The sequence below is a fragment of the Arachis hypogaea genome, chromosome 2 (genome assembly GCF_003086295.3).
Source record: "Arachis hypogaea cultivar Tifrunner chromosome 2, arahy.Tifrunner.gnm2.J5K5, whole genome shotgun sequence".
Taxonomy (NCBI): Eukaryota; Viridiplantae; Streptophyta; class Magnoliopsida; order Fabales; family Fabaceae; genus Arachis; species Arachis hypogaea.
Genome location: NC_092037.1, coordinates 2,291,459 through 2,304,390, shown reverse-complemented (window position 1 = coordinate 2,304,390; position 12,932 = coordinate 2,291,459). Strand labels below are relative to the sequence as shown.

The 12,932-nt window shown below is 37.5% G+C and overlaps 3 protein-coding genes across 4 annotated transcripts in view; all 3 read left to right on the top strand.

Moving 5' to 3' along the window:
* Positions 1–12,932, top strand: part of LOC112732510 (putative disease resistance RPP13-like protein 1) — a 122,522-nt gene that overhangs the window by 99,578 nt on the left and 10,012 nt on the right. The window lies entirely within an intron of this gene.
* On the top strand, positions 110–6,829 carry LOC112732518 (putative disease resistance RPP13-like protein 1). Of its 2 annotated transcripts, none has more exons than XM_025781272.3 (2): positions 110–4,159; positions 6,694–6,829. In XM_025781272.3, the coding sequence occupies exon 1, from the start codon at positions 552–554 to the stop codon at positions 4,143–4,145; it is 3,594 nt and encodes a 1,197-aa protein (XP_025637057.1). In that variant the 5' UTR covers positions 110–551; the 3' UTR covers positions 4,146–4,159; positions 6,694–6,829. The 2 variants fall into 2 exon arrangements, with proteins under 2 accessions (XP_025637057.1, XP_025637052.1); XM_025781267.3 differs by lacking the exon at positions 6,694–6,829 and adding an exon at positions 4,984–5,311.
* Positions 6,810–11,483, top strand: LOC112762111 (putative disease resistance protein At3g14460). The gene is made up of 3 exons (XM_029294013.2): positions 6,810–10,404; positions 10,707–10,774; positions 11,130–11,483. Exon 1 carries the CDS (start codon positions 6,964–6,966, stop codon positions 10,384–10,386), a length of 3,423 nt encoding a protein of 1,140 aa, XP_029149846.2. The 5' UTR covers positions 6,810–6,963; the 3' UTR covers positions 10,387–10,404; positions 10,707–10,774; positions 11,130–11,483.

Genomic DNA, 12,932 nt, shown 5'->3' with positions numbered 1-12,932 from the left:
GTTTAATATAGTTTCCTCAAAGACTAGCAGTGTCCGTTGGTGACACGGAAACAACACCACATGCAACAAAGAATTAAAAAAATGAAAAAGTTAGAGCAAAGCCAATTAAGCTCTCCCCTGCTATGAATTTTCTAAGTTATCACGTCTTATTGCTAATGTGTGTTGGTTTTTGTGATGACAAATACCACTTTTCTTTTGTTTTTTCAAAGGAAATATAAGATTCAAAGATAACGATGTCATTATGAAAAATGTTGAATATTGAAATGCAGTTACATGTGCAGTTACATTGCTTCTTAGTTTTATATAATTTCCACAAAGACCACCAATACCTTGCTATTAAACAATGTGTTACATCTTTTTTCTTTTAAACAAGAATTAACAAATGGAGTTAGTGCAAAGCCAGCTAAGCAATCCACTTATACCGAATTTTGTATAGTTACCTCTTACTTTACACTTTTGAGACTCAAATTCCTGAGTTCAGTTACAAACTTGTGAGCATTGTTACTCTCATTCTAATCTGCAGAGTACTCTTACTTTTCCTTGAGATCACCATGAACAAAGTGGGTGAAGCTTTTCTGTCTGGTTTCATCACTGTTCTCCTGGAGAGGTTCATTTCAGCTGAGACTTACAACTTGGTTGTGGGGAAGAAGCTTGGTCCTGAGTTGGTGAGAAGGCTGAAGACTGCTCTCTTGGCTGCTGAAGCTCTGGTTGCTGACGCGGAGCAGAAGCAGTTTGGTAACCAATTTGTGAGGAAGTGGCTGGATGATCTGAGGGATGCTGTCTACAAGGCTGATGACTTGCTGGACCGTTTCTGCATCAAAGCTGCAACTCAGAAGAAGGTAGGAACTTTCTTGCCTAGCTTCCTCAATTTCGAAGAAAGGCAGATGGTCAATCAGATAGAAGAGGTGGTTAGAACTATTGAAGATCTTGAGAGATGTAAAGAAAGCCTTGGCCTTGAAAAGATTCCCACGGGTAGCTCCTCATGGAGAGTTCCATCCACTTCTCTTGCAAGAGGGAATGTGTATGGCAGGGAGGATGACCAGAAGGCCTTAGTCCAGATGCTGAATGACAACAAAGAGCATCACCTCTCTGTAATCTCTATTGTTGGCATTGGTGGGGTTGGTAAAACAACTTTAGCCCAATGGGTGTACAACAATGAAGAGGAGTTCATGAAGGGATTTGATCTGAAGGCATGGGTTTGTGTTTCAGAAAATTTTGATATTGTTGAGATTACAAGGAATGTCATGAAGGGGATCCTTGGAGGTACTTGTAGTCTCGACGATTTCAATTCACTTCAACATTCTTTGAAAGAAAAATTGTTGAATAAGAAGTTCTTTGTTGTCTTGGATGATGTTTGGAGTAATGATCAACATCAATGGAGAAATTTTATAACCCCTTTTCAATACGGGGCTAAGGGAAGTACTATTCTTCTCACTACTCGCAAGGAAAATGTTGGTTTAGTTGCTCAAACAAATTATCAACCTCTCGTCCTCAACACGTTGTCAGAAGATCAATGTTGGTCGGTGTTTGCATCTAGTGCATCTTTTCCAGAATCAAATGGGAGCCCTGCACTAGAAGAAATAGGCAAAAAGATAGCTAAGAAGTGTGATGGTCTGCCATTAGCAGCAGAAACACTTGGTTGCTTGTGCAGAAACCATGACGCTGAGGAGTGGGGGGAAATATTAAAGAGTGATATTTGGGAGTTTTCTACGAATGACAGTAAGATAATCCCAGCATTATTAATAAGCTACTATCATCTCCCTCCATATTTGAAACGTTGTTTTGTTTATTGCTCATTGTTTCCCAAAGATTATCAATTTGAGAAAGACGAATTAATCTTGTTGTGGATGGCAGAAGATCTATTACGGGTATCAAATAGAAGAGAGACTTTAGAAGAAGTTGGTAGCAAATATTTTGACGATTTAGCTTCTAGATTAATTTTTAAAAAGCATCACCATGACTATTTTGTGATGCATGATCTCTTACATGACTTGGCAATATTCCTTGCTGGAGATTTCTACTGTAGATTAGATGAACTTGGTGAAGAAGAGGTGTTGAGGAGTCTTACTCGTCATTTGAAATCTGGAAAATTTTCAGTCTCAAAAACTTTTAATTCCATTGTTACACTGGAATCTTTGAGGACATCCTTGTATGTCAACGATTTGTTTAGCATGGAAAGCATAGCATCAAAGTTTAAATACTTGCGAGTTTTATCATTTACAAAACTTGATGTGGTGCCTAATTCAATAGGAGAATTGATCCATCTGCGCTACTTGGACCTCTCTTGGACTTATATTAAGACGTTGCCAGAGTCTTTGTGCAGCTTGTGTAATTTGCAAACACTGAAATTGTATTATTGTCGTAAGCTAGCTACGCTGCCTAGTGGTTTGCATAATCTTGTGAGTTTGCGGCATCTTGATATTAGAGGAACTTCTTTGGAAGAAATGCCCGGAAAAATGAGCAAATTGAATCAATTGCACATTCTAAGTTACTTTGTAGTTGGCAAGTACGAAGACAATGGAATCCAGGAGTTAGGAGGGCTGGTAAATCTTCATGGATCCGTTGAGATTAAGAAGTTGGAGAATATTGTTGATGTGAAAGAAGCAATGAGGGCAAAGATAATGGATAAGAAGCACATTGATGAATTATGTTTGGAATGGTCTTCAGGTGATGATTTGGTTTCAAGTACACAAAAAGAAAGAGACATCCTCGATAAGTTGCAACCGCGCAGTGGGTTGAAAGTGTTGAGAATATGGGGATACAAGGGTACAATATTTCCAGATTGGTTGGGGAACTGTTCCTACGAAAACATGACACGTGTATCTCTAAAGTCTTGCAAGAATTGCTGCATGCTGCCTTCACTTGGACAGCTGCCATCTCTCAAGTTGCTGCGCATTCGAGGTTTCGGTCAGCTGAGGAGTATTGGCGAGGAGTTTTACAAGAATGAAGGAGATCATCATTCTTCGCGTATTGCACCGTTTCCCTCACTGGAGACTTTGGAGTTTGATAACATGGCATGTTGGGAGGTGTGGCACGTGTCTGAATCGGAAACTTTTCCTCAACTTAGGAAGCTTCAAATAACAAATTGCCGAATGTTGAAGGAAGAGATGCTTAATCAGGTATTCTTCAGAATAGTTTCTTCTTTGTCGGATGTTTCCAAAGTTCGCAAACTACTTATAGGTGACCACATAAGACGGCACACCGAGGCCATGTTTCTTGATGGGGATACTTTAACAATTAGGGGAAGTGAATCTGTGATGGAGTCTGCATTTAAGGCAATGATGAGCATCAACCATCTACGTTGCCTCCAACAAATACACATCTTGAGGTGTAGAAAACTAGAATTCCCCCAGCTACAGCCGCACAAGTATCATTTGGTTGAGCTACAAATTCATGACAGCTGTGATTCACTGACCTCCTTGTCGTTGGATGTCTTTCCCAATCTCAAGAATCTCCAGATAGATAGGTGTAGGAATCTGGAATCAGTGTCAATGTCAGAGGCACCACACGCTGCTCTTCAACGTCTCTCCATCAGTGGATGCTCCAAATTAGTGTCATTTGCAGGAGAAGGACTGGATGCACCCAAATTGACTCATCTTCAAGTCAGCTTCTGCTCAAAGTTGATGGCATTACCACGTGACATGAAGAGTCCACTTCCAAGTTTACACTCTCTCAAGATAAAGGGTTGCCCAAACATATGCAGGTTGGGAGAGGGTGGTTTGCCGCCTAACTTGAAATCACTTGAAGTGGGAATTTGCGAACAACAAATGAGGGATCTATCATGGATGGGCAACTTGCACGCCCTCACTCATCTCACAATTAATGGTTATAAGTGTAAGAACATAAAGTCATACCCAGAGGTGGGTTGGCTGCCTCACCTTCCCTCCCTTACCACTCTTGAGATATGGCACTTCCATAATTTGGAGACATTGGAGTGCAACGAGCTTCTCCGCCTCACCTCCCTTCAACAACTACACATTTCATTCTGCAACAAGCTGAAGGATATGGAAGGAGAAAAGCTGCCTACCTCTCTCTTGCTACTTCAACTTACAAGGTGTGGTTTGCTGGGAGAACACTCCAAGAACAAGCATCAACTGATCTGGCCCAAAATTTCCCACATCCCCACCATTAAATTTTCTGAATAGAGATTTCTGAGCAGGTAGTTCTCTAATCTTCATGTTTCTCATGCTAAATTCACACTCGCATAATTTTCCATTTCCTTCAAGAGAAAAAAGACAATTGAACTCGTATGCCAAATTGCATTCTTTTCTTTCATTTATCTCGGAACCTCTCACTTTGCACTTGTAGTTCAACAAATATCTTTTCATTCTTTCACAAACTCATTGCTCTCTCTAATACTTATTAACATTCATATTTTTCAATAAAATCATATTTACAAAAGAACATAAGAATTAACATGAAACAAAATTTGAAGGACAGTGAACATCTTTTTTGTTGAAAAGATTCTTTTTTTGTTGGTATGTTTCTCTCTTCCTCTCTATAATTTTGTTATTGGTGTTTTGCACAGAAAAAATAAAATAATAGCTTGATTTGTGGAAAGAAAAGAGTTATAAAATGGTATGTGCAGTTTGTATATATATTAACCTGCAGTGGGATTCAAATGATTCAAGAAAAAGCATTATCATAGAATATTTGATCTTTTTGGACTGAATTGAAGAGGATAGCTACAAATATACAGGCTTATTTTTATGTAAATTCAGTGTATTATGTGTATGGAAAATTTTTTCTTTTATGACTTGTAGTATTATAACCATGAATCACTTTAGTTTCTTTATAATTGCTCTACTTCTGTTTTGACTTCCTGTTTTTGGGTGTCATGTCTTTTCACTGCTAACTCTAAAATCAAACCAATAATCCAACATTGTGTTCATGAGGTATTCACATAAGTGTGTTTGTGGTTATTGTGATGACATTATGACAAACACTTAGTCCAGAAATGTATATATATAATTTGTGTTTCAGGCAGTTTTGGCTGGAATGGATATTGAATGCCAGTTTTAGTCAAAAGAAGCAAAAGAAATGAAGAATCATTTTCCACCTTTACTTTTGTTTTTCCAAAGAACAAATAAGATTGAAAGATAACGGATGCCATTATGAAAATTAGTAATAGCACATGGGGCGAAAAGATGATAAAGTTGCTAATTAGCATGAAGGAGAATAACAGGTGAAGGAGTTGTGAATATCAATTCACATCAAATCATAACTTTTCTTTTTCTTTTTATTTGTATATTTCTTTGTTGTTTTATGGTTGATATCCAATGCATTAATACATGAGTTCAATTTGGAATTCTATTACTACTTAGTCACGAGCGATCAATGGTAAAATAAATATTTGTTCATTATATTCCAAAGATGAACACTACAAATTTAAACATAAAAAATAAAGATCATACTAAGATTCAATGATAATAAAATGAGTATTTGTGCACCATATCCCAAATTTACTGAAATAAAATAAAAAAGACGGCTGTTTCCAAAAGCACATATTCATGTATGTTAATACCAGATTAGTTATGTGGTAGGTAAGATTTTTTTTTTTAGTGTGTATGTAAGATTGTTTTGGTGTGGATTTTTTTTAGTGTGTATGTTAATACCAGATTAGTCCAAATGTTTCTTATACTGAGTAATTAAGGAATAAACTCTTAGTTTGAGTTTGATAAGTGTCTTAAGACAGATGCAGATATATTGAGACTATGGAGTCAGATAAGATAGTTAGCAAACAAACTCTTAATGTTATGGATGTATTTAAATGTGAGTTAAGCAGTAGATCAACTATGTAATAAATTACCTTCTGCTGTTGATTTTGTTGTATGGTTTGAGCAAAGCAAGTCTAGAATTACTTCCAACATGCAATAGATCAACTTGGAGGAAGTTTGGATGGTTAAAAACTTAGATATTGAAAAATCGTTTTCTTAATATTGAAATGGTAATTAATGCATCAGAAAATATTTTAATAGTTCACAAAAAAAAAAGTATTTGTAGAACAAAATCTAATCTGAAAGTGAAACATCATCTTTCAGAAGTACATGTGCATTAATTGGTAGAAGTGGGAGCTTTTGTTAGATGACATGCATGGATATCAAAATTTGTAAAGATAAAAAATGAGATATTTTAGTGGTATTAATAGCTTGAGTAACTTTTATAAAACAATCTGGTGGTGATTAACCATCTCAATTTGGATTGGATAAAAATAATAAAAAAAATACTAATAATGAAATTCATATTGTGGAAGTCAGTCACAATTATATGAAGCAAATTATTCAGATTCTTTCTGGTAAAGACTACATTTCCATTGGTCCTAAAAAAGTTTGAACTTTACACATCTTGCAATCTCATTGCATCTTTCAAAAAGTAGGAATATGATTAAACATTAAAGGTTTTATGCAATTACGGTGCACCTTCCAAAATGGCAATAACATTTAAAGTATAGTGTTATAAAAATGAAAAGTTACTCCACTGTTTTGAATTAAGTTATCTCGGAGAATAATACCACGTCTTGTTCCTAACTTGCAATTGTAAAGAATTGTTCTTTCCTTCTATTCTGAAAACTTTAAGCTTAGTTCTTTCCTTCTATTCTTAAAATTTGATTACTTTGATCTTGTTTGAGATCATGGCTGGAGTTCTTGTTGGTGGAGCTTTTCTGTCTGGCTTCATTAATGTTGTCTTGGACAGGCTCATTTCTGCTGATGCTGTCAAATTGGTTGCGGGCAAGAAGCTTAGCTCTGACTTGGTTGAGAGGCTGAGGAATGCTCTCATGGATGCTGGAGCTCTTGCTGATGATGCAGAGCTCAAGCAACTAGATAACCATGATGTGAAGGGTGGCTCAACTCTCTCCGAGATGCTCTTTACACTGCTGATGACTTGCTGGACCGCGTCTGCACCAAAGCTGCAACTCAAAAGGTCACTCTCTTGGGTAGAATCTTCAATTCTGAAGATAGGCAGATGGTGAATGAGATAGAAAGGGTGGTTAGAAGGATAGAAGATCTTGAGAAACGCAAAGGAAAGCTTGGGCTTGAAAAGATTTCCACTGCTAGCTTCTCCTGGAAAACTCCATCCACTTCTCTTGTAAAAGGGAATGTGTGTGGCAGGGAGGATGACAAGAAGGCCTTAATCAAGATGCTGAATGACAACAATGAGCATCACCTCTCTGTCATCTCTATTGTTGGCATGGGTGGTGTTGGTAAAACTACTTTGGCTCAATGGATGTACAATAATGCAGAGTTGATGGTGGGATTTGATCGGAAAGCATGGGTTTGCATTTCGGAAAACTTCAATATTGTTGAGACTACAAAGAATATTGTAAAAGAGATCTCTACAGATACACAGGATCTTGACAGCTTCAATTCAATTCAAGATGCTTTGAAGAAAGAATTGTCTGAAAAGAAGTTCTTTGTTGTTTTGGATGATGTTTGGAGTAATGATCATCTTCAATGGAAGGATTTTCTCGCCCCTTTTCAATATGGGGTTAAGGGAAGTACTATTCTTCTAACTACTCGCAAGGAAGATGTTGGTTCAGTTGTCCAAACAAATTACCACCCTCACTATCTCAATCCATTATCAGAAGACTATTGCTGGTCGGTGTTTGCTGCCAATGCTTCTTTTCCAGAATCAAATGGAAGCCCAACACTAGAAGGAATAGGCAAAAGGATTGCGAGGAAGTGTGACGGTTTGCCATTAGCAGCGGAAACACTTGGTTGCTTGTGCAGAAGGCATGATGCTGAGGAATGGGAAAAAATCTTAAGGAGTGATATTTGGAGATTTTCTACAAATGACAGTAAGATTATTCCAGCATTGTTAATTAGTTATTTTCACCTTCCTGCACATTTGAAACGTTGTTTTGTTTATTGTGCACTGTATCCGAAAGATTATCTTTTGGATAAAGATGAACTAATTTTGCTATGGATGGCCGAAGATCTTTTAAGGCTACCAAATAGAGGAGAGAGTTTTGAAGAAGTTGGTAGCAAATATTTTGAACAATTAGCTTCCAGATTATTTTTTAAACCAAGTAAGTACAATTTTAAGAGATTTGTGATGCATGATCTCTTGCATGACTTGGCACTATTCCTTGCCGGAGACTTCTATGATAGAATAGAAGAGCTTGGTGGACAAGAAAAGAAGAAGGTTCTCACTCGTCATTTGTCACATTTCCCACTTCGAAGCTTATGTCCTCCAATCACAAAAGTCTCTAACTCCATTGCGAAATTGGAATCTTTGAGGACATCGTTGTATATCGATGATTTGTTAAGCATGGAAAGCGGAGAATCAAAGTTTAAATACTTGAGAGTTTTATCCTTTCATAAACTTGATGTATTACCTGAATCAATAGGTGAATTGATTCATCTACGGTATTTGAATCTCTCTTGGTGTAACATTAATAGGTTGCCGGAATCGTTGTGCAACTTGTATAATCTACAAACATTAATATTGTATGGATGTACTAAGCTGACCATGTTGCCCAGTGGCATGCATAATCTTGTGAATTTACGGCATCTGGATCTTAGGGGAACTTCTTTGGAAGAAATGCCTAGAGGAATAAGTAAATTGAAACACATGCCTATTTTAGATTACTTTGTGGTGGGCAAGCACAAAGACAATGGAATCCAGGAATTAGGAGAGATGTCAAATCTTCAAGGTTCATTTGAGATTAGGAAGTTGGAGAATATTGTGGATGTGAAAGAAGCAGAGAATGCAAGAATGATAAACAAGAATCTCATCAGCAAATTATACTTGGGGTGGTCTTTAGGTGGTGATATGGTTTCAAATACACAAACTGAGAGAGAGATACTCCACAGCTTGGAACCGCACAATGGCTTGAAAGAGTTGACAATAAGGGGATACAGGGGTACAATATTTCCAGATTGGTTGGGGCACTGTTCTTACAACATTATGACACATGTATCTCTAGAGTCTTGCAACAATTGCTGCATGCTGCCTTCACTTGGACAGCTACCATCTCTTAAGTCCCTCTACATCCAAGATTTCGGTCAGCTCAGCAGCATTGGAATTGAGTTTTACAAGGATGAAGACAATCCTTCTCTGCATATTGCTCCTCCTTTTCCCTTGTTGGAGATTTTGACATTTGATAAAATGGCATGCTGGGAGGAGTGGCACTTACCTGACTCAAAAGCTTTTCCTCACCTTAAGAGTCTTCTAATAACTGATTGTCCAATGTTAAAGGGAGATATGCTCAGTCATGTATTAATGAGAATTGTTTCTTCCTCAATGGATGTTTCAAAAGTTCTCAAACTGAAAATACAACAACATGACAAAGGAGGGTTTCTAAAGATGCTACTTTATGGGGATACTTTATCATTTAGCGGTTGTGAATCTATGGTGGAGTCTGCAATTAAGGCAATGACGAGCATCAACCATCTAAGTTGCCTCCAAGAAATATACATCTCAGAGAGTTCATCACTGATCTCGTTGTCGTTGGATGCCTTTCCCAATCTCAAAGTTCTCGAGATAAAAGGATGTTCAAATCTGGAATCAGTTTCAATGTCAGAGCCACCATCTAAATCTCTGCAGAATCTGAGAATCATAAAATGCAGAAAACTGGAATTTCTTCAACAACAGCACAAGTATGATTTGGTAGGCCTGTATATATTTGACAGCTGTGATTCACTGACCTCGTTGTCGTTGGATGCCTTTCCCAATCTCAAGAATCTCAAGATATTTTGGTGTAGGAATCTGGAATCAGTGTCAATGTCAGAGGCACCACACGCTGCTCTTCAACGTCTCTCCATTGCTTTCTGCAACAAATTAGTGTCATTAGCAGGAGAAGGACAGGCTGCACCCAACTTGACTCATCTAAGCCTCATAGAATGCTCCAAGTTGGAGGCATTACCACGTGACATGAATAGTCTATTCCCAAGTTTACACTCTCTCCACACATATTGCCCAAACATTTGCAGGTTGGAAGAGGGTGATTTGCCGCCTAACTTGAAAGTACTTGAAGTGGGAATTTGCGAGGAACAAATGAGGGATCTATCATGGATGCCCAACTTGCACGCCCTCACTCGTCTTATTATTAATGGTTCTTGGTGTAAGAGCATAAAGTCATACCCAGAGGTGGGTTCGCTGCCTCACCTTCCCTCCCTTATCACTCTTGTGATATGGCGCTTCCATAATCTGGAGACATTGGAGTGCAACAAGCTTCTCCGCCTCACCTCCCTCCGACAATTGCACATTTCATACTGTTGGAAGCTGGAGAATATGGAAGGAGAAAAGCTGCCTCCCTCTCTCTTGCTACTTAAAGTTTATCACTGTCATTTGCTGGGAGAACACTGCAGGAACAAGCATCAACAAATTTGGCCTAAAATTTCCCACATCCCCACCATTAAAGTCAATGGAGAACAAATGTTCTGAATAGAGATTTCTGAAGAGGTAATCATCTAACTTCACGATTCTCATGCCACCACAATTCAATTATACATGTATAAATTTCCTTTTCCTCAAAAGAAAATAGTTCTCTCTTTCTTTACATATTATTAACTAGTTGGACTCATAATCTGATTCGCCAACAATAAAATTTGCATTCTTTTTTATTTCATTCATTGGAAATCTCTCAATTTGTACTTGTACTCAAAAGAAATATCCTCTGTTATTGTTATATATGTTGTGTATTTATTTGAGAATTTCTTCCATAAATAGATATTAAAATCTTTTGTTTCATCCATCTTCTGCAGGTAGATTGTAATGAAGTAAAAGTCCCCAAATGGCGGAGATTTCATCTTATACAAGGTTTGAGCTTCAGGTTGGTCAATTTACTCCACTTCATTCCATTCTAGAATTTACTTTTCCTGTTCTGTTGGGAAAAACAAAAATGTTATGAAAGCTTGATTTTAGAGGAAATTAGTTATTAGTTATATGCAGTTAATGGTAAAATTGTGTTTCTGCCTTTGTCACTATTTGATGTTTATGCCTTAATGCTGAACTAATTTTGATGGTTTCAGTGGCTAAGAGAAGGGAGTTGAATCTTAGCCCCTTTTTTTACTTCTGAACACTTGCTGGTCTTTGTAATACTTTCTAGAGTCTTTTTTATTTTTGTCTTGTCCCTAACCATAAGACTTTTCTTTTTGTCTCGTCACTTGGCACGAGATATTTTTCAGTTTTATCTCCTGTGCAGTAGAAACAGAAATGGAGTAGAAGAGAGAGAAAATTACACCCAGATATATCCTGGTTCAGCTGCTAAGTGCAGTGCAGCCTACATCCAGTCTCGATCACAAAGATGATGGAATTTCAATATAATCATTCTTGATTACAAGCACCAATTCTCCCTAGGAACTACCCTTCCTATCTGGGACAAGTCCAGAATCTAATCCCAAACTGAACTTGACTTGGTCACTGCCAAGATTTCAACTGTAAAGTGCTAACCCAACTTACAAGGGAATTCTCACAGAATCATGAAACACAACATAGATGAACAAAGGAACTCTAAGGACATCTATGGCTTTTTCTTTTAATTTTGCACTCTCTGCCTTTTTCCACTCTATGGCTTTTTCATACAAACCTCACTGTTTGCCTTTTTTCCATGAAACTCAAGACATGACAAAATTAAACAGAAAAATACAAAAGAGAATACATTGAAGGAGAAGAGAAATCTGTTAACTCAGGTAGCTCTGAGAACACTGTGCTTTGCACTCTCACACTTTCTCCTTGCTTCAAGCCGTGGCTGTTCTCCCTTTTTATAGAAGGGGAAAGCCTCCACAGTTGAAACCAAAAACCAAGCCAACTTTTTCTTCTCCATGCAAACCGGTTCGGCCAGAGAAAGAGAAGAGATAACTCATGCAAAACCCAACATGCAATTACCTCTAGTCCTTCCTTGGTCATCAATCTTCATCAATCCGAGCGCTCCATCCTTGGCTTGCTCTCCAAGATGATTTTCTGGCCCTTGATGCTTCATGATGATGATAGCTTCGTCTGCTCCAATCTCTGCCTCTTCCATCACGTAGCCACTGTAGCTGCCTCCTGTGGTGGTTGAGCAGAATCAGAGACAAGCCATCCCTCCAAGATTTTTTCCTTGCTGGCCGAGATCTTCTTCAACCATTTTTGGTATGAAGAAGCCAAGATCTCATCACAAAATCTTACCATAAGTGATAAGAATCTCAGCCACAATATTTTTTATGTTTTCTTGCCATCATTGATGTGGTCTTTTGGCGTGCAACTCCTTCTTTTTTTCTTCGGTGTGTAGCCATAGCCTCCATGCTTTCTCTGTGTTTTCTTGCCATCATTGATGTGGTCTTTTGGCGTGCAACTCCTTCTTTTTTTCTTCGGTGTGTAGCCATAGCCTCCATGCTTTCTCTGTGTTGATATGACCGAAGGTGAGAAGCAAGTAGAAAGAGAAGAGAAAGTAGGAAGAAAAGCAATTAATGTGTTTGAATAAATTAATTAAAATGGATTGCTTTTACTTCCCTTTGATTGAGTAGCGTGTAGCATTGATGATCACCATCATGTCAATCACACTTTCTCTCTCATAGTTTCCATGTATTAACTTAACTTTAATGAATTTTAAATTCCATCATATGGTGAATAAAGAGATCCGTTGGAAGCAATGGAACTTGGCTTTTCTTTGCTTATTGGATTCGGACCATGTATTGGTCTTTTTAGCAAAGATTGCAATTTGGGCTTATAGTAATAATTCAATCTGGCCCAAATAATCACAAATTGCTTAAGCCACATAATATAGGAAACATTAAACAAGGCTGATTGGTTTTAAGCATATTGGGCTTGCAATAATTCTTCTTTTCTGTTTGGCCCAATAAGAAAACATGCATCACAAAATTATTAATTAACATATGTTAAATAAAAATCAAATTAATAATTTTGTAATTAATTATTTCAATAATGTTTGTTCATCATCAAAATAAATTTGAGTTTTATTTTGTAAAACTAAAATTTTGTAAAACTAAAAT

Coding starts and splice junctions, on each gene's coding strand:
- LOC112762111 (XM_029294013.2), top strand. CDS start 6,964: ATGGTGAATGAGATAGAAAGGGTGGTTAGAAGGATAGAAGATCTTGAG.
- LOC112732518 (XM_025781272.3), top strand. CDS start 552: ATGAACAAAGTGGGTGAAGCTTTTCTGTCTGGTTTCATCACTGTTCTC.